The 20,360-nt window shown below is 46.9% G+C and overlaps 1 protein-coding gene across 1 annotated transcript in view; it reads right to left on the bottom strand.

Moving 5' to 3' along the window:
- The window catches only part of KIRREL3 (kin of IRRE like 3 (Drosophila)), a 433,673-nt gene that overhangs the window by 163,758 nt on the left and 249,555 nt on the right, over positions 1-20,360 (bottom strand). Inside the window, exon 7 of the mRNA XM_015416357.1 lies at positions 9,399-9,549. Coding sequence (XP_015271843.1) covers positions 9,399-9,549 — 151 coding nt within the window. The remainder of the gene's footprint in view (positions 1-9,398; positions 9,550-20,360) is intronic.

The raw sequence follows: 20,360 nt of genomic DNA, 5'->3' as shown, positions 1-20,360 counted from the left end.
CCTTCCGCCCCCCCCAATGCTGCCCTCTACAGAATCCACCCCCCAAAACTCCAGGTATTTCCCTCCTTATAGCTGGCAACCCTACTTTCCCCATAGTGCCTGTTGGTAGGCAACTAAGTTTGGTCCAGTCACCTACTTTGCCCTTTGGGAGAAAACATATTGGGGCCAATCCTGATAGGGTTGCCAACTCCCAATGGGAAATTCCTGGAGATTTGAGGGATGGAGCCTGAAGAGGGTGAGGTTTGAGGAGGGGTGGGACCTCAGACAGGTACAATGCCATAGACTCCACCCTCCAAACCACTCAGTCCCTCATGGGGAACCATTGTTGCCAATCTCCAGGTGAGGGCTGGAGACCACTCAAAATTACAATTGCTCTGCAGAAGGGAGGGCGGAAGTCAGCTGAAGTCAAAGGGGCAGATAATGGTAGGTTGATGGTTAGCTGCGAAGGAGATGGGGTTGCCAACTCCAGGCTGCCAAATTCCTGGGGATTTGAGGGGTGGAGCCTGGAGAAGGTGGGGTTTGCTGAGGGGTGGGACATCAGACAGGTAGAATGCCATAGACTCCACCCTCCAAACCAGCCATTTCGTCCTGGGTAACAATTGTTGCCAATTTCCAGGTGAGGGCTACAGATCACTCAAAATTACAACTGCTCTTCAGGGAGCAGAGATCAGTTCCTCTGGAGAAAACAGTGGACTCTGTCATTATACCCTGCTGAGGTCACCACAGCAAAATGACACTGTTTGCCCAAAGCCAGAGCACTCCCCCAGAGCCTCTTTCTAGATCTCGTTGTATTTATTTCCACAACGGGCTTTACTGCTAGTTAATAAATAAACAAATAAACAAATAATAAAGGAGCCTCACCCCTTTCCAGCTCCCTAATGCCTCAACTTCCTTACTAGATATTTATAGCTCACTTTCTTCCCAATAAGAACCCAAAGCTGCTAACAATATCATTCTCCCCTCCTTCATATTATCTGCACAACAGCAACTCTTTGAGGTAGCTGAGAGTGCATGACTGGCCCAAGGTCACCCGCCAAGTTTCCATGGCAGAGCAGAGTCAAACCTGGATAGCCCAGGCAAGCCTGATCTCGTCAGTTCTCGGAAGCTAAGCAGGGCCGACTCTGGCAACTACTTGGATGGGAGACCTCCTTGGACTACCAGAGGCAGGGACAGACTTTATTCAGCCACCTCTCTGAAAATCCTTCAGGCCCCCAGTAGGGGTCAGTCACCAGAGGTCACCATGACTTCCAGGTGCGCACACACTCACGCACACGCATGCACATATGAAAAATATAAAAAATACCCCCAAAAAAGAAGTGGGAGTAGGATGGTGCCATGATCAAGGTCAGAGCCGGTCTTTCAGGCTCCCTTTAATTCTCCCAAACATGTCCATTCCCAAGGTGCAGGTGAGCCAAAAGTGGGTCACAACCAATGCTCCCTCTAAGCTGTGGAGTCTTGTGAGCAAAAATTCTACTTTGTGAGCTGCTGGCATTAAAGTTGTGCACAAAACCAAACAAGGACCCGCGGTAAGTAGGAAAACCAACATACAACAAGTACCGTGCACAGATGATTAAAACATATCATAAATAATTTTATAAATTTTTTAAAAAAAAATATTTTTACAATAATTTCTACCTATATAATAAATCATCTTAATCAAAAATATCAAAGATCATCTCCAGAGGAGGACTATTATTAAAGGTTGTACAATAGCTTTTGAGATTCTTGGAGATGATTTTTTTATATTTTTGATTAAGATGATTTATTATATAGGTAGAAATTATTGTAAACATATTTTTCAAAAAAATATAAAATTATTTATGATATGTTATAATCATCTGTGCACGGTACTTGTTGTATGTTGGCATTAAAGTTGAGAGCAGGTGATTTGGCTGCTGCATAAATAAGTTTGCTCTGGAGCCCTCCTTCCTGGGCTGAGACAAAAATGCGTGAGCCAGAGGCTAAGAAACGGTGAGCTGGCTCACACTAACTCAGCTTAGAGGGAACACTGGTCACAAGGCCTCTGTGAGTGGGTCACGGGCTAGCCCTCCCTCATGGCTGCCCCTGCCCTTTCCATTGATCTCTTCTGTATTTTGGAAACCAAGATCTCACCCTGGAAACAATCATCTCCCATGTCATCCCTGAGCTGGTATTTTTTCTTCACGGCATATACTTGTTGACCAAATAAAACACGTCCTGATGATTACTTGAATGAGTTTCTCAGAATCTTAAAGGGGATTAGAGGGAGTAATGGAGAAGGAAAGGGTAGTCAAAGGCTGGAAATGTGATCTCCTTCTGCAAAGGTTGTGTCTGTCGGAATGCCACTTGCTTGGGGTTTACAGTGGGGGCCACAATGCCCGTCGTGTGATATTTGTTAATTTCTCACCTGACCTGGATAGCCCAGACTAGCCCAATCTTGTCAGATCTCGGAAGCTAAGCATGGTCAGCCTTGGCTACTATCTGGATGGGAGACCTTGAAGGAATACCAGGGCCGTGATGCAGAGGCAGGCAATGGCAAACCACCTCTGAAACATCTCTTCCCTTAAAAAACAAGTCTAGCTCCCCACCAGTGGTGCATAATGCTAAAAAAGCTCTGGCTGCCAGACAATGTTAGGATCTCCTGATTATACATATGATGAGGATGATAGTGGTGATGATGATGATTGACTGATTATGTTAATTTCTGAAAACCATCTGGTTAACCAGAAAATGGAATTCTGAACTAGATGGCTGCCAAGGTCATAGTCAGCCCAGGGCACCAAAAAATGTAGGCCAGCTTTGGATGGGTCATCATACCAAGTCAATTTGGACTTGGGGGTCACCATCCCTGGTGCTGAAGGAAACCCCAAAGGTCCTGCTAAGGAGTGCTCTTCTTTCCTGCTTGGATGCTCCATTGCTACTGCTGGCTAATGAATCTGTCCTGTTATTTTATCCCTTCTCTGTTAGCCACCCACTCCCGCTAAACTGATAACCCCATTAGAGGCCATTAAAAACAAAATTCTTTTAATAGCTAGATGGGATATGACTATTATTATTTCTTTCGCAGCATGGTCTACTTAATGGTTTGGAGTAGAAATTGGCCTTTATTGAATCTGTCCCTTTTGAACTGGATCTGCCTGCCTTTGGGGATTCTCCGCACGTCGCTGGCCTTCTATGGTACAGCACGCCATAACGATGCCTCAAGTTCTGCTGTTGTTATTTTCTCCCCGAGTCTGAAGCCATTGTAACTGTTTTGCTGGCTGGGAAATAACCCGCACCATTATCTCATTTCATCTTGCCAGTTGTGTCAGGACATGCAAAGGAACAACCTGAGAGCCTGTTAATCTTCCGGTAGAATAGTTGGAAGTTTTTCTAAGTGGCAAATTTTCTGCTGCACTCAAATTTGCTCAGCCGCTTTTTAGCTGGAATCAGGAGAGCAGCTGGCATGCTAACGCTGAATGCCCCGCAATTGCAAATTGTTGGTAAATACAGATGCAGGAATTTGAGGATGCAGCTGAAGAAGAGGTATGTGGGGGGAGTTGGGGGGCATTTGAGACCGTTGACAGCAGCAAATACCAAGAAGATGGAAAGAATGTAGATGCAGCTTGCTGAATTCTTTGGGCTGCCCATTTCAAAAAAAAAGGGGGGGGGGAAGGCTTTAATGAGTGAACCAGTAGACTTTGCACAGATGTAACTTTTACTGGAGCCAGTTTAGACTAATTGGAATTTTAAATGCCTTCAGCACTCTGTGAAACCAAAGGAAGCTAGCAAAGGCATAGAAGAAAAGCTATGGGTGCTTTTGGACATCCTGCTTGCCAGGTAGCAGACAGGAGACAAATTCATTCCAGGAGGAACGTCTGTGCATTCGGTGCCATTGTAAAGAAGACTTCCTGTTAACACGGCAATCAAAAGCGATGGTTTGTCACCGGTGAGGATGTCTCTTTTAAATCTAGGGTCAGACTGAACATTCGCAACCTATCAATTTGGATGGTGGGGTTTTAATCCCCTCTGGGTTGAAGGCTGAAGGGAGGCCGATGAGGACCACAGGCTAGTGATACTTCGGCACAGCTCTCTATGCCTTGGCAGAGATATATTCCACTTACTTCTCATTGTCAGGTCAGAATTTCAGTGCTCCTGACTTTTCAGAAAACCTTCTGGCAACATTCCAGGCTCAAGACAAAAATTGAGCCAAAGCAAAGGACGAGATCGGTGAGCTCAAGATCAGGGATGGGAGGGGGAATAGTAGAGGCCTGGAGATTACGTTGTAGTAATGGGAAAAGGGTTGCCAAGCAGTGTGCTGTGCCCTGAAGACTTATGCCTGAATCACACATGCGGGAGAATGGAGTGGGGAAAGTGGGAGAATGGCTGCACCACTTCAGACTGTAGGGGGAAGATGATGGAGGTTCACATTTGGTAATACTCCCCTTTGTTAAGAACACCATGTAAACAGAAAAACAGCCCTGCAAGTTAAGAAAGGCTTTCTTCCTGCAGTGTTCGTTTTCTGTCTGCATTGAGGGTTTTTCATTTTTGTACAAAGCTTGAACCTATCGCCAGCAATCCACAATGGTTCAGTCCATTGCTGTGGTGGAAAGTGCTGTCAACGTGCAGCTGACTTATGACGACCCTGTAGGGTTTTCAAGGCAAGAGATGTTCAGAGGCCGTTTGCCCTTGCCTGCCTCTGTGGAGCAACCTTGGACTTCCTTGGTGGTCTCTCGTCCAAGTACTAACCAGGGCCGACCCTCCTTAGCTTCTGAGATCTGGTGAGATCCAGATCAGGGCAGTTCATTGTCCTTCCAAATGCTACAATCACATTCGCCAACAAGGCCTCAGATTCAGAGTTTGAGCGGTCACATCATTGCCTATTGGTCATTCTGCCCACCACATTGTTTATGGAGAGTCAGTTTGGTGTAATGGTTAAGTGCGCGGACTCTAATCTGGGAGAACCAGGTTTGATTCCCCACTCCTCCACTTGCATCTGCTGGATGACCTTGGGCAAGCCATAGTTCTGGCACAGCTGTTCTTGAAAAAGAACAGTTTCTGTCAGTGCTCTCTCAGCCCCACCTACCTCACAGGGTGTCTGTTGTGGGGAGGGGAAGGGAAAGGAGTTTGTAAGCCCCTCTGAGACTCCTTTGGGTAGTGAAGGGTGGGGAATAAATCCAATCTCTCCTCCTCCTCCTCCTCCTCCTCCTCATCTACCTCACAGGGTGTCTGTTGTGGGGAGGGGAAGGGAAAGGAGTTTGTAAGCCCCTCTGAGACTCCTTTGGGTAGTGAAGGGTGGGGTATAAATCCAATCTCTCCTCCTCCTCCTCCTCCTCCTCCTCCTCTTCTTCTTCTTCTTCTTCTTCTTCTTCTTCTTCTTCTTCTTCTTCTTCTTCTTCTTCTTCTTCTTGCTAGAGAGTTAAATGCATTTGAATGTTCTCTGAGAGAAGAGTCTATAATAATGGGGGAGTGGACTGCTGTTCATCACCAATGCCAACTTCTCCAATACTCTCCATTGCTTCCTTTATCCAGGTTCCAATGACACATTGTCTAAGACAGTATCACTGCTGAATGCTGCTGGGAATGTGTGGTGACTGTACTGTATATTTGTTAACAAATACAAACGGTGGTGCCTTTGGGGCATAACAAGGGAAACATGGCTACCTCTCCCCCTTTCTTTGCACCTTCTCACCCACAAATTCACATCCATGAAATTTCCTGTATTGATTACGCCCATGCCGATGATTCCCAGGTTTGCTGATCTTGTTCTGGGCCAGTTGATTACCAGTCATGCTAAAATAGATTGTGTCTCTTTGAACAGTTGGCATGTGACATCCCGTCAGCAATTTAAGCTCAATCCAGCTAAATTACATTCTTAACCCCTCTCCGTGCATTTTGCTCACTTCAATCACAACGGACAACCGAGCCATCAGGATTTGTAAACTCAGCATCAGAGAGCCACCTTTGCCCTTCGCTTCTCTCTCCAGACCATCGCTTTCAGGCTCTTTCGGAATCTTGTCAACTCATCTGGCAATAACCTGTAGTCATTCAGAGAGCTAAATCATCTTGCCCAGGACTGCCTTGCATTTCGATGACTGCTGGGAACACTCTCCTCTTGCCTGGACGGCTGACCAGTGGATGATTGCCTCACTGAGAATAAAGCCATTCAGAATGCTGCTGCTAAGATAATTTCCCTAGGTTCTCTTCGTGACCTCAGCATCTTCTCCACTAAAATAAACATAAGCTTTTCCCAAGGCCATATTTGCACACTTCCGGGTGACTGCAGAAGTTGGGCATTGACATTCCCTTCCATGCAAGGGTGGATGGCTACAAAATATTAGGACATGCATTTATGTAAAGGTTACAGAGAGACAGAAATGGCAAAAAAGCTGCAATACTGTCAGTGCAATCGTAAGCAGAGTTAAATGCTTCTAAGCCCATTGTCTTCAGAGGCCTTTGAATGGTACAACTCCATTTAGGATTTCACTGTTAATCATTTACTGCAGCAAACATCTTAGGCTGATAGATATTGGTATTCATGCTCCAGGAAGCACCCTCTGCTTATACCAGACAAGATAGATTTTTATGAATGCATTTAGGGAATTCTTCATGTCATTCCATGAACGATCGGCGGTTCGTTGGTCCCTGTTTCATCGTGCTATGTAGCATAGTAGTATGAATGGTTACCATTCACATCTAGAAGCAGTTTATGTAAACATACATTTTTCTAAACAATTACCGATTCACAGCTTCTCATGATCATTCTTGGCCCTTGGGGAGTGAATCAGAAAGCACATCCTGAGAACTGCACAGATATTGGGGGATTCCACATTACCCTTTTAAAACCGTTACTGTACCATCTTGGAATAAACTGGTACAGGGACGGCCATTTCACACAGCCTTTCCCCTACCGGTAAGGAGCCATCTCTGAAGCGTTTTGTCATTTCAGACTGCACCGCTCTGTTTTCCCGCCCCTTTTCGCCCACGTGGGCGATCTCCGTCTTTTTTAAAAAAAGGTTCTTTTAAGAGCGCTATGGCACTGTAACACAACCCCAAAACAGTGCAATAGCGACCCCATTGGGATGCCTGGACCACTGAGATACATGAGATCACTACATCTGCCACCTGGAGACAAGTGGAAGCTCAGGCACACACACACTTTTGGAATTGATTTCTGGAACGTTAGGAAGGGAGGAAGTAGGGCTGCCAAGTCCCCCCGGGGGGTGGAAATCCCCCCACCCCAGAGGCCCGTTCCCCGACGCCAGGGAATCGGGCCCTGGGGGGAACCCCGCCCCAGCGTGCACATCACAGGGAAGTGACGTTATGACGCCGGACACGCTGGGGCGGGGCCACGGCTATACAAGGGAAAACAAGGGAGCCCCCCGCCGGCAAGGTAAGTGCCACTTGGCAACCCTAGGAGGAAGGGGTGCTGTCTGGGTTTGTAAACTGTCCTGTTCCCCACCACCACCTTCCCTCACCATGACTGCACTCTCTTTCAGGCTGCCTGGGATTTAAACTCTTCCTTTAACTTCTTTCCTTCAGGCACCATAAATCAAACTTCTTCCCCCCACCCCATGCAGTATTTAGGGATAGGACGGCTTTTCGTTCCCCTCTTTACCAGCCTCCATTTTATAAGTAGCTATCTTGCCCAAGGAGAATTCCAGGAACTCAAAACCTGTGGCAGGATTAAAAACAACAACAACCCTCCCACTTTCCCAAGCAACACTACCTCCTTCCAGCCTTGCAAACAGCATCCTCCTCTTGATGGCCAGCATATAGAGATGCCATGCTCCAGGTGGGACCTGGGGATCTCCTGCACTTAAAGGCTACAGCTTATCTCCTGCCTACAGATATTAGTTCCCAGGCATAAAGTGAATACTGTGGGCTCCATGGCATTGTACTCCATTGAAATCACTGTTGTCCCCAGATGTAGTAATTTCATGTATTTCAGTGGGCCAGGCATCCCAATGGGGTCACTATTGCGCTGTTTTGGGGTTGTATTACAGTGCCATAGTGCTCTTAAAAGAATGTTTTAAAAAAAGACAGAGATCACCCGCGCAGGCGAGAAAGGGCAGAAAACCTCGTCATCTGAGGAAGGGCTATGGGGGCATTTTACACAGCACCCCGTAGCACTTCAGGAATGGTAGAAGAAATTGAAGACCACTTGGAAGCAGTTGGCAGGTAAAACGGCTCAGGAACACTTCCCGAATGGGACAGAAGCATTTGTGTCTGAAAGGGGAAATAGATTCCGTCAGGGAAGCATTACTAAAACGATTCTGTCTGAAATGACAGACATAAACCGTTAGTGAACAGTTCCTGAAACGGAACATATTAGCTGTCTGAAATTCCCCATTGGTAGAAAAAAATTTGGGCCACTAACAATGTAATCCTAAACAAAGTTACACCACCTGAAGCCCAATGAAGTCAATGGCCTTAGAAGGGCATAACTCTTTCTAGGGTCAACTGCAAACAACGTACTGTGGCATATCGGACTGAAGCACCATACTGCGCTTCCAGTTCGGTCTTCAAGGAGCATCCAAGGATTGGACCTGAGAGCCTAGGTCTTAGGGGGGCTTTATAGAAGTTAGTCTCAGAGCCTTGACAGGATCCAGGAGGAGGTGGACTGCCACCAGGTCCAGGCAGATGCAAGGTGGGACCAGATCCCCGAGCAACAGATCAAATGAGCAGGAAGATGGCCAACTGACTTGATCACAAACGGGATGTACAAGAAGGACACCGTGAGCCCAGCCAAACAGAGGTAGCTATGCAAGAACAGACTGAAGGAAAGGAAGAGAGATTCAAAGTTTCAGAAGTCCCAGATGGTCTATCAAACATCTCTGATACAGAGCTGTTGTACAGCATTCCAGCGGCCTCTTCCTGCTCCCCCCCCCCTTCAAGGGCTGCTGGCATGCTTTAACCCATGAAACCTGGACAACTCAGTTACAGTATAGCTGTAGTGCAATCTTGGCTGCGAGCTGCAGGGCAAGTGCCAAAGGGTGCCTGGCCTTCAGATCTTAGCCTGAGGGTCATAGCCTAAAGCCGCAGGAAAATCTGTGTGCAGACAGAGAGAGGGAGGGAGAGACAGACAGAGAGCCTCCTCCTCTTTTGTCTGTCTCTGTTGTATTTTTCTATTTTCCTTTTGTAGTGTAAGCTGCTTTGGGTCCCCATTGGGAAGAAAAACAGGATATCAATGAAAAAGTAAATAAATAAATGCAAGTTTTGCTGCAGGTTCTGAGACGTCTCCATCAGAGGTCCAGCCCATCTCAAAATCTACGATTCCCAGGGTACCCTGAGGTGAGAGAAGGACTGCTGAACCAAGATAAATTGGTATGGTAATCTCAGCTGCACCTCATTCCAGCTACAGCATGCGGCACCGAGGAATGAGTCTGGACAGAAATGGACATCCCGGATGAAAACTGAAAGAGAGTAAAGCAACTCACGTTGAATGTCAATGGTGACGGAGGTCTCCTTCCCACTGGGAATGGCCTTGTTGGTGGCCCTGCAGACGATCGTCTGGCCGTTCTCAATGTCCGACGGGGAGACAAACAGCGTGCTCATGATGCTCTCTCTCTTGCCATCGCGGAGTATCGTCTGTAGGATTAAAGTAACAAAGCAACTAATTACAACTGTCCGTTGCCGAGAGATGGTGGCTTCCTTTGCCGAGCATGTTGTAGGGTGTTGGAGCTGGTGCTGGACTTGAATTCGAAGACCAGGGCTCAAATCTTCACTCAGCTGTTGAACTCATGAGTTGACTTTGGGTCAGGTATTATTTTGCAGACTAACCTACCTTATGAGGTCACTGTGAAAGTAGAAGGGATTAATTACCATCTATGTCACTCTGAGTTCCTTGCAGGAAAGGTGTGATACAAATGGATGAATTGTTATGGAAAAGCAATGTCAGGCACTAATTTATCATACCCAGTGGCCTTTGCAGTCCAGTCCAGGCAAGCCCCATCTCATCAGATCTCAGAAGCTAAGCGGGGCTAACCCTGGCAAGTAATTGGATGGGAGACCTCCTTGGAATACCAGAGTCAGGAAGACAGGGGCAGGCTTTATTCAGCCACCTCTCTGACTATCCTCGAGGCCCCCAGTAGCGGTCAGTCACCAGAGGTCATTATGATTTCCAGGTGCACACGCACTCATATACACATACAAATGCACATATGAAAAATACAGATTTTTTTTTTAAAAAAAAGAAATGTGTCTCAACAAAATTCATTTCAGTTTTAGGCTCAGAGGTCTTATGTTCATTGGTATATCTGTTTCTCCTGGAGCACACAATGAGCTGGCTATTCCAGACCCTAAACTTGACTTGTATCCATTGCAGCCTTACAGAGGGCAAACACCCCCTGGATGTCCCTTACATGAGTACACACAGAGGCAATTTCTGATACCTACTGCAAAACTGTGGAGCATCCTTCCTCACCAAGCCTGAACCTAGACAGGTTCTAAATATTTTGCATGGTATCCATATCTGAAATGGCATTTAAGGGATGGGTTTGGGTCTAGGCTGGCAGAAGTGCTTAGCGGGCACTTCTTGCTATGAGGTCTTTATAGCTCTCTATTCAGATGTTTAACATACGATGTGATGGTTCACACATACATGTTTCTCATTTAATAACTGCAGCATCCACTGGTGACTTGCATATATGAGCCACCCATATCATACACCATGTTGAAGCCCATAGAATAACAGATACCCAACAGAGAGGGATGTTTCACATATCATATGCTCTCCATTCAACCCAAGAACTCTTTGGATGACTTTGGTCAGTATTTTACAGCCTAGCCTAGCCCACCCCACAGGATTGTTGTGAGGGTAAAATGGGGTAACTGCTTAAGTACGTTGAGGGCCCATTCCTCAGAGCACATTCTGCATGCACAAAATCCTAAATTCAGTTTTCTAGTGTTGCCCGCTACAGAAAGAATTTGGGAGCAAGTGCTGGTCAGGATAGAAAATAAGGCTGGATGAACCAATGACCTGACTCAGCAGCATGTATACAAGTAATCAGTTCACAGGAGTACAGAAACCTGCCATATACCGGACCACTGGTCACTGTTGTCTAGTCAGACTGGCGGTAGATCTCCAGGCTCTCAAGGAGAGGTTTCTTACAGCATCCATGATCTGGTCCTGTTAACTGGAGATGTTGGGGCAGGGCCGTAGCCAGGATTTTTAAAGTTGGGGGGGCATTTAAATTTCTTAGGGGGCACTGGCTAATCAAATCAAAGGTAATTGCTGGAAGTGCAAGACAAAAATAGGTACTTTTTATCACGTATGGTGGACTTGCGAGAAAATAAAAAAATTCTGGAAAGAAATTCACGATATTATAACGCAGATAATGAAAATTAATTTACCATTTCAGCCTGAAATGTTTTTATTATGTAGCATGCCAGATGTATTAAAGAAAGAAGATGCTAATTTATGCACGCATCTGGTAACAGCAGCAAGAATGACATTTGTTAGATACTGGAAGAAAGAAGACTGCCCGACTCAGGAGGACTTTATAACAAAAATTTTAGATGTAGCAGATATGGACAATCTGACTTTGAAAATCCACGGAAGAGAAGATGGGATTTTTCAAAATAGATGGGGAAATGTTTACGAGTGGTTGGACTCGCGAACATAAAAGTCAAAAAATTTGTTTCGTGTATCCTGGATAAAATCTGTGTATAATCGGAAGGGGGCATGATGTTCTTTTAATGTTTATGCATGTTGGTGGTGGGTTGTTGAGTTTAAAATAAATAAAAATAAGTAAAAAAAATAAAGGTCATTTAATTAAATTTTAGGGGGAAATAGAGAGGTGCTGTCTGGCTCCACATGGCCACCGTAGCTGGCCTTTCATGCCAGACAGCTGAGCAGGGATACCTGGCTCCTTCCCCACACCCACCAACACTCAGGGGTCCTGTGCTGGATGGGAAGTCAAGGGGCCTTGCCAGTACGTCAGGGGGCCTAGCCCCGAGATGCTCCACTGTAACCACAGGTCTGTGCCGAGGACTGGACCTGACATCTTCTGTATACCGAGCAATTGCTCCACCACTGAGCCACAGCCTCCTCTGACTTTTCCATTTGTAGAAAAGGGGGCAGCAAGTCCTGCCATTTCCCCCTCCCATTTCAGACCCCCAGGTTGTCCCCTAGGTACACCCCCCGCCCCGGTCTTCTTAGCATCTCTTGTGGCTTTGGGCTTCCAAACATCACAGTGCATCCTGAAAGTCCTGGTCTGGGTAGAAGAAGAAAAAAAATCTTACTCTGCAGCCAAAACATCAAATTTATGCCACCCCCCACTGCCATTTGCCAGGTGAAGCACCCTGGCTTAGATTCCCTCCGCCCGCCCGACCGTCTTGGTGCAAAAGGGAAGGTGGGTCCTTCACAAGCACCTCATTTTGCTTCTCACTGGAGTCGGCTGCGCTTGCATGAATATATTAAATGTATCCTTATTACAGGGCGTGCTTTCGGTCGGAACATTTAATTCTGTCTAGTCCGACAGGCATTGCATATTAATAAAATGGAATATTTAAAAGCTCATTACGGCACCATGGTGAATGACACTTCCGTAGGAGTCGTGCAAGGGCTGAGGGCACCGGCGTCACTGGCACTTCAGTCTCAGCCCTTCACATTGCCAAATACCAAAGGTTGCCCAGGTGTGGTCACCGGGGAATTGGGATTTGAAAGTGTCGTCTTTGCTGTAACGTTTTGTGAGAGGAGGACAGACATGGCTCGATGCAGAATTAATCTCCTATCAGATCTGATCTGAATCTTTCTCTTGGCCTGAATGGGAGTGACATCAGGCTCTGGGAGCTGAGAGGTTCTGAGCCCACGCAGGCTGCTGTGCCTGTATCCCTGCTCCATTCAAAAGCCATTCTGGTTCAGTGCTGAAGAGGGGTGCCCATAGAAACCATGGACCCTGCAGGATCTGTTTTCAATGGTAACTCTCCAGACCACCTTTAGCAAGGTAATGATGTTTCCCCACGCATATATGACTTTATGCTCCTGGTCTTGACCAGCGAACACATGAACACATGAAGTTGCCTTATATTGAGTCAGACCTTTGGTCCATCAGTGTCGGTATGATCTACTCATACTGGCAGTGGCTCTCCAGGGTCTCAGGCTGAGGTCAGTCACATCATGTGCTGCCTAGTCCTTTTACCTGGAGATGGTGTTGATTAAGAACATAAGAGATGCCAATGTTGGATCAGGCCAAAGGCCCATCCAGTCCAACACTCTGTATCACACAGTGGCCAGAAATACCAGTGCCATCAGGAGGTCCACCAGTGGGGCCACGACATTAGAAGCCCTCCCACTGTTGACCCCCCCAAGCACCAAGATGACAGAGCATCACTTGCCCCAGAGTCCCTATCTATACCTTGTGGCTAATAGCCACTGATGGACCTCTGCTCCATATGCTTATCTAATTCCCTCTTGAAGCCGTCCATGCTTATAGCTGCCACCACTTCCTGTGGCAGTGAATTCCAAGTGTTAATCACTCTTTGGGTGAAGAAGTACTTCCTCTTATCCATTCTAACCCGACCGCTCAGCAATTTCATGGAGTGCCCACGAGTTCTTGTATTGTGAGAAAGGGAGAAAAGTACCTCTTTCTCTACCTGCTCTTTCCCATGCATAATCTTATAAACCTCAATCATGTCACCCCTCAGTCGTTGTTTCTCCAAGCTAAAGAGACCTAAGCGCCTTAACCTTTCCTCATAGGGAAAGTGTTCCAACCCTTTTATCATTCAAATTGCCCTTTTCTGCACTTTTTCCAAAGCTATAATATCCTTTTTAAGGTGTGGTGACCAGGATTGCACACAGTATTCCAAATGAGGTTGCACCATTGATTTATATAGGGGCATTATGATATTGGCTGATCTGTTTACAATACCCTTCCTAATAATCCCCAGCATAGCATTGGCCTTCTTTATTGCAGTCACACACTGTCTCGACATTTTCAGTGAGTTATCCACTACAACTCCAAGATCTCTCTCTTGCTCAGTCTCTGCCAGTTCAGACCCCATCAATGTGTATTTATATTTAGGATTTTTGGCTCCAATGTGCATCACCTTGCACTTGGCCACATTGAACCCCATTTGCCATGTTGACGCCCACTTGCCCATCTTTGACAGATCCCTTTGGAGTGCCTCACAATCCTCACTGGTTTTCACCACCCTGAACAACTTTGTATCATCCGCAAATTTAGCCACTTCACTGCTTACTCCCAACTCCAAATCATTAATGAACAAGTTAAAAAGCAGTGGACCAAGTACTGATCCCTGCGGTACCCCACTGCTTACCCCCCTCCACTGAGAGAACTGCCCATTTATACTCACTCTCTGTTTTCTATTAAGTAGCCAGTTTTTGATCCATAAACTGTTTTTATCCCATGATTTTTGAGCTTACTTAGGAGCCTTTGATGAGGAACTTTATCAAAAGCTTTCTGGAAGTCAAGGTAAACAATATCTATTGGATCCCCCTTGTCCACATGTTTGTTCACCCCCTCAAAGAACATTAACAGGTTTGTGAGACAAGATCTTCCCTTACCGAACCCATGCTGAGTCTGCCTCAATAGGTTTTGTTCATCTATGTGCCTACTAATTCTTTCCTTAATAATGGTTTCCACCAATTTACCCGGTATCGACGTCAGACTGACTGGCCTGTAATTTCCCGGATCTCCTCTGGAACCCTTTTTAAAGATGGGAGTGACATTTGCTACCTTCCAGTCCTCAGGAATGGAGGCAGATTTTAAGGAAAGATTACATATTTTTGTCAGGAGATCCACAAGTTCACATTTGAGTTCTTTCAGAACTCTTGGATGTATGCCATCTGGGCCTGGTGATTTATCACTTTTTGAGTTGTCTATCAATTTTAGGACCTCCTCTCTCGTCACCTCAATCTGACTCAGGTCTTTCAACAACCCTCCCGAACTCAGCGGTTCTGGAGTGGGCAAGCACTTCTCATCTTCCACAGTGAAGACGGAGGTAAAAAATGCATTTAGCTTCTCAGCCATTTCCCTATCATCCTTCAGTACTCCTTTTACCCCTTGGTCATCCAAGGGCCTTCTGCATGCCAAGGGACCTGGGACCTTCTGCATGCCAAGCAGATGCTCTGCCACTGAGCCACAGCCCCTCCCTAGTGACTGAGGCACTAATTCTGAAAGGGATGAGCCAGAGAGCTCAGGAAGGGAACCCTGCCATGTCTGCCAAGCAGCTGGCATAAGCCTTGATATAGATTTCAAGGCAAGACCCAGTAGCTGAGATTCTGAGTGCAGGCAATTGGAAACCAGAACCTCTGGACTCCACCCCCCCCCAAGGAATTACTATGTTCTCCACCTAAAGCCTCACATTTCCTGCCTTCTGTCCTCAAAGAAGCGAATGAATCCATAAAGAAATACTAAAACTGCAATTGAATGCAAAAATCCTGGTCAAGATTCTATCCTTTTAAGATCTCCATTCATTAAAGGAAAGCACAGTCTGGAGGGACAAATTACATGATACACTTGGCCATGACTTGGGTGAGGGTTCCCCTCAACTTGACGCATCATGTGGCTGCTGGGTACTAAGTCACCCAAGCATTGTAGGACCAGTACCACAGTGCCAGGGGAGGAAAACCTCCAGCCACCACCCCATGCCATATTCCCAAGTTGAAATGGCCATAAGGGGTACATTTTGCTCTGTTGCATGTCTGCATATATGTGGACAAGCAGTCAAACAGGAATATAAGGCTGGCGGCCAGACCTGGATGGCTCGCCTGATCTTATCAGATCTCAGAAGCAAAGCAGGGTTGGCCCTGGTTAGGATTTGGATGGGAGACCACCAAGGAATTCCAGGGTCGCTATCCAAAAGAAGGCAATGGCAAAGCACCTCTGAGCGTCTCCTGCTTCGAAAATTCCACAGGGTCGCCATGAGATGACTTGATGGCACTTTACGCACACACTTGCTCTGGCATTTGGTTGGAGCATGAAGTCTGCTCCTCGGGAGCTGTCCTTGGTACCGCACTCCCTGGCCCCACCTCACTTCTGGTCTTAGATTCCTGACTCTTCGTTGGCGTTTCGCTTCATATGGGACATCTTGTGTGGACTCCACTTGCCTGTAGTCCACTGTTCCCTCTAAGCTAAGTTAGTGGGAGCTAGCTCACAGTTTTTTTTATCCTCCGGCTCACACATTTTTGTCCCAGCTCAGGTAGGATGGCCCCAGAGCAAACTAATTTATGCAGTAGCCAAATTGCTTTCTCACAACTTTAATGCCAGCAGCTCATGAAGTAGAATTTTTGCTCACAAGACTCCACAGCTTAGAGGAAACATTGCTGTAGTCTCTTGCTTGGCTATTTGAGGTCAGCCTGTCCACTCACCTATGGCTTCTGATCAGCTAGAGCGAGATGTGTTCAGTTCCAGCTACCCTCCTTCATTATCCCTCTGGTTGTTGCTCCCTCTGGCTCTTAGACCAGTGGGCAGCTCCAGCTCTGCTTTGTCACAGCCCCCTTACCTGTTGCCCTGCTAACTCCTTTGATTCACTTCATTTATATCCTGCCTTCCTCTCCAACAGGGACCTAAAGTGGCTTACATCCTCCTCCTCTTCTCCTCCATTTTATCCTCGTGTCAGCTGGGTGAGGCTGGGATTGTGTGACTGGCCCAAAGACACCCTGCAAGCTTCCCTGGCAGAACGGGGGTTATATCCTGGTTCCCTCACATCCTAGTCTGACATTCTAACCACTATGCCATGCTGGCTACAGGGGAAATGGTACAGACTGTCCTGAATCAGTGGGAGCTTAAACGACCATCCCTGAAGGTCGACACAGTAATGAAAAAGGACAGCACCGCAATGGAAATGGGGTTTTAGAAGGACTGAAAACAGTTGCAAGTGATTGCATGTAAACAGGCTCATAGAGAAGGGGATAAAAGGCAATTTAGTAGGGCTCTGCAGCATATTAGGGAGGCGGACACATGCAGCCACCACCTTGAATGTGTGTGGATTTTTTAAAAATAGTAGCAGGTGGTAGAATGGGGCACAGAATTGGCTCATGCTCCAACTTCTTTGGGCACACATGCATTCACACATAGGGATGGGCACGAACCGCATTTTTGCAATTCATCTCAGTTCATGGTTCATGGCCAAACCATGGACCGAACCATGAACCGATATGAACTGGGAGGTTGGTTCATGGACCAAACTGGGTTGTGACCCCTGCTTTCTGCTGCCCGTCACATTTTGCAGGGAGCAGAAAGCATGGGGTTAAATGGCTCCAAGCCATTTAAGCCTCTGCTTGCTGCTCTCTGAGAAAAGTGGTGGGGAGCAGAATGCAGGGGGTTAAATGGCTCCGAGCTATTAAAACACCTGTTTTCTGCTCTCCGTGAAAAACAGCTGAGTGGCGGGGAACAGAAAGTGGGGATTAAAAAGCTCAGAGCCATTTAAATCCCTGCTTTCTACTCCTCACAAGCCCACCCATCAGAGTAAGCAGAGTTCAGTCCTCTCTGACATTCAATAGCACCAGCTGCCAAATAACATTCTGAGAGACAAGACTGAGCTACCAACTTAATTGTTCTGCAGTGTCCAACATGGTGTTTGGGTAATGTGGAAGGGGCACTGGTGCTGATCTGGATTATAAGGGGAAGAGGAGCAGGGTGGGGAAACAGGGTGTGAGGAAAGGGACTTGAAATCTCCAAGGCACACATGCTGCAGTTGTCCTGGGCTTGAAAAATCTGCCCACTCCTCCTTTCTCTGGCACTCGGTAGCCAGTTGGCTGTTTCCTGAGAGATTGCTGATGGCAGGAGAAAGGAAATGTCTTAGGATTTGGGTGCAATAAAGACAGAATCCTCCTGTAATACTGCAGGCAAATCAGATGGCGGGGAAGGAAAGGTCACTCTGTTTATGCAAATCAGATGCTGGATTCTCAGATAGGAACCATAAGGCCTGGAGGATGAAGCTGGCTAACATCGCTGAAGCTGCAGGCCGGCCGGCAGTAGAGGCAGCCTGGGCCAGAGAATCCCATGTGTAGCCAAGGACTAAAATCCAAACAATGCTGTGCATCATCTTTTGCAAGGGAAGTACACAGAATTATTTCCCTTGGCCTTCTGATCCTGCCCCTGATCCCCAGCCACTGTTTTGTATAAGCTGACTGACATACAAATAGTTTTTGCAAACAGCCTCCATGTTTTCATACAGAAAAACACTGAAAACTAACCCAACAGTCCTGGTCACCACAGTTCTGATCACCACACCTCAAAAAGGATATTATAGCATTGGGGAAAGTGCAGAAAAGGGCAACGAGAATGATCAAAGGGTTGGAACACTTTCCCTATGAAGACAGGTTAAAACACTGGGGGCTCTTTAGCTTGGGGAAATGACGGCTGAGGGGTGACATGATCAAGGTTTATAAGATTATGCATGGGATAGAGCAGGTAGAGAAAGAAGTACTTTTCTCACTTTCTCACAATAGAAGAACTAGTGGGCACTCCATGAAATTGCTGAGCAGTCGGGTTAGAACAGGTAAAAGGAAGTACTTCTTCACCCAAAGAGTTATTAACACATGGAATTCACTGCCATAGGAGGGGTGGCGGCTACAAGCATGGACGGCTTCAAGAGCAAATTGGATAAACATATGGAGCAGAGGTATATCAGTGGCTATTAGTCACAGGGTATAGATAGGAACTCTCAGTTTGGGGCAAGTGATGCTCTGTATTCTTGGTGCTTGGGTGAGGGGCAATAGTGGGAGGGGTTCTAATGTCCTGGCCCCACTGCTGGACCTCGTGATGGCATCTGGTATTTTTTGGCCACTGTGTGACAGAGTGTTGGACTAGATGGGTCATTGGCCTGATCCAACATTGGCTTCTCTTATGTTCTTATGTTCTTAACACTCACAAATAATATGAGAAAGAGACTTTTCTTTAAACACTGTTACAATTGCCTAACTTGGGTACTGCAGGGTAAAACACCACATAGTACCAAAGAGAAGTTTAGGCCCTGGTCACACGGGCCGGATAACGCGGGGGGGAGGCGTGGCTATTTGTGGCACAGCAATTTAACAGCCCTTAATGCAATCCCACACATCGGCGGCATGCCACGGTACCTTCCCTCCGTGTCAACGAGGGGCTGGAGGGAAAAGCGGTGCACCGGCGCAATTACACCGACACATTCCGGAGGCAGCCCGTGGCAAACCGGTTGCTACTACCTTTGACCAGGTATTTTTTAACTCCGCATTTTCGGCGGTATGCCACGGGTTGGCCACGGGTGCGCTCCACTTCCCAGATGTTGCGGTGTGATTGTGCCCGGAAAATCCACCATTCACTCATCGCTCTCCCGCAGCAAATCCTCCGTGTGAACGGGGCCCCTGTTTTCCTCCTAGAAGGGGAGACCCTCTGCCTTAAAGTGTCAGGTTTTCATCTCGGGGGTGTTTACCTTTGAGTGATCATGCACTATGAGTGGGTCAAAGGGTCTTCCACCAATGCTGGCTGGTATGCCAGCTACATCCTTTCTTGGAGGAAAAGGGACTACGGTGATCTCTGCCCTGGTTACCTGGAAGCTGGGTATCAACAAAGTCACCCAGATGGGACTGCCCTGGAAGACCTCTCAGAAGCTGCAACTGGTCCACAACACTGCAGCTAGTGTTGTGGACAGCAGCACACAACACTGACCATGTTACTCCTGTTTTGGAAGATCTATGCTACGCAAATGGAGAAGAAGAGACTATTTGCAAGACCTATGCTGATGCTCAGTCCAAGCACAATTCAAAGGGATTTGACCCAGAAAAGGGCTTGGTTACTTACTCACTCACTCATTCACTCTCTTCATTTATATCCCACCTTTCTCTTCATGGGGGACCCAAAGCAGCTTACACTGCTCTCCTCTCCTCCACGCTATCCTCACAAGAAGAAGGAGGTGGTTTGGATTTATACCCCACCCTTCACTCAGAGTCTCAGAGAGGCTTACAAACTCCTTTCCCTTCCTCTCCCCACAACAGACACCCTGTGAGGAAGGTGGGGCTGAGAGAACTGCTCTTGAGTGAACAACTCTGAGAGAACTTGTGACTGACTCAAGGTCACTCCAGCAGCTGCATGTGGAGGAGTGGGGAATCAAACCCGATTCTCCCAGATTAGAGACCACCGCTCTGAACCACTACACTAAACTGGCTCAAACGAGCTTGTTGTAGGTTAGGCTGAGTGTGTGTGACTGGCCTAAGGTCACCCAGCAAGTTTCCGCAGCAGAGTAGGGGTTCAAACCTGGTTGTTTGGGATCATAGTCCTACTACACACATCTGAAAGACAATGTTTTCCTGTATAGTCCTGCCTGTCCACTAAGATCCCCTCCAAAGTCCCTGCTACAGGAACCCCCATGCAGAGAGTCTGTCTATCTTCTTTCTTTCTTTCTTTCTTTCTTTCTTTCTTTCTTTCTTTCTTTCTTTCTTTCTTTCTTTCTTTCTT

The sequence above is a fragment of the Gekko japonicus genome, unplaced genomic scaffold (assembly GCF_001447785.1).
Source record: "Gekko japonicus isolate JY-2015 unplaced genomic scaffold, Gekko_japonicus_V1.1 scaffold1163, whole genome shotgun sequence".
Taxonomy (NCBI): domain Eukaryota; kingdom Metazoa; phylum Chordata; class Lepidosauria; order Squamata; family Gekkonidae; genus Gekko; species Gekko japonicus.
Note: the sequence above shows the minus strand (reverse complement) of the source record. Positions and strands in the feature narration are given on the sequence as shown.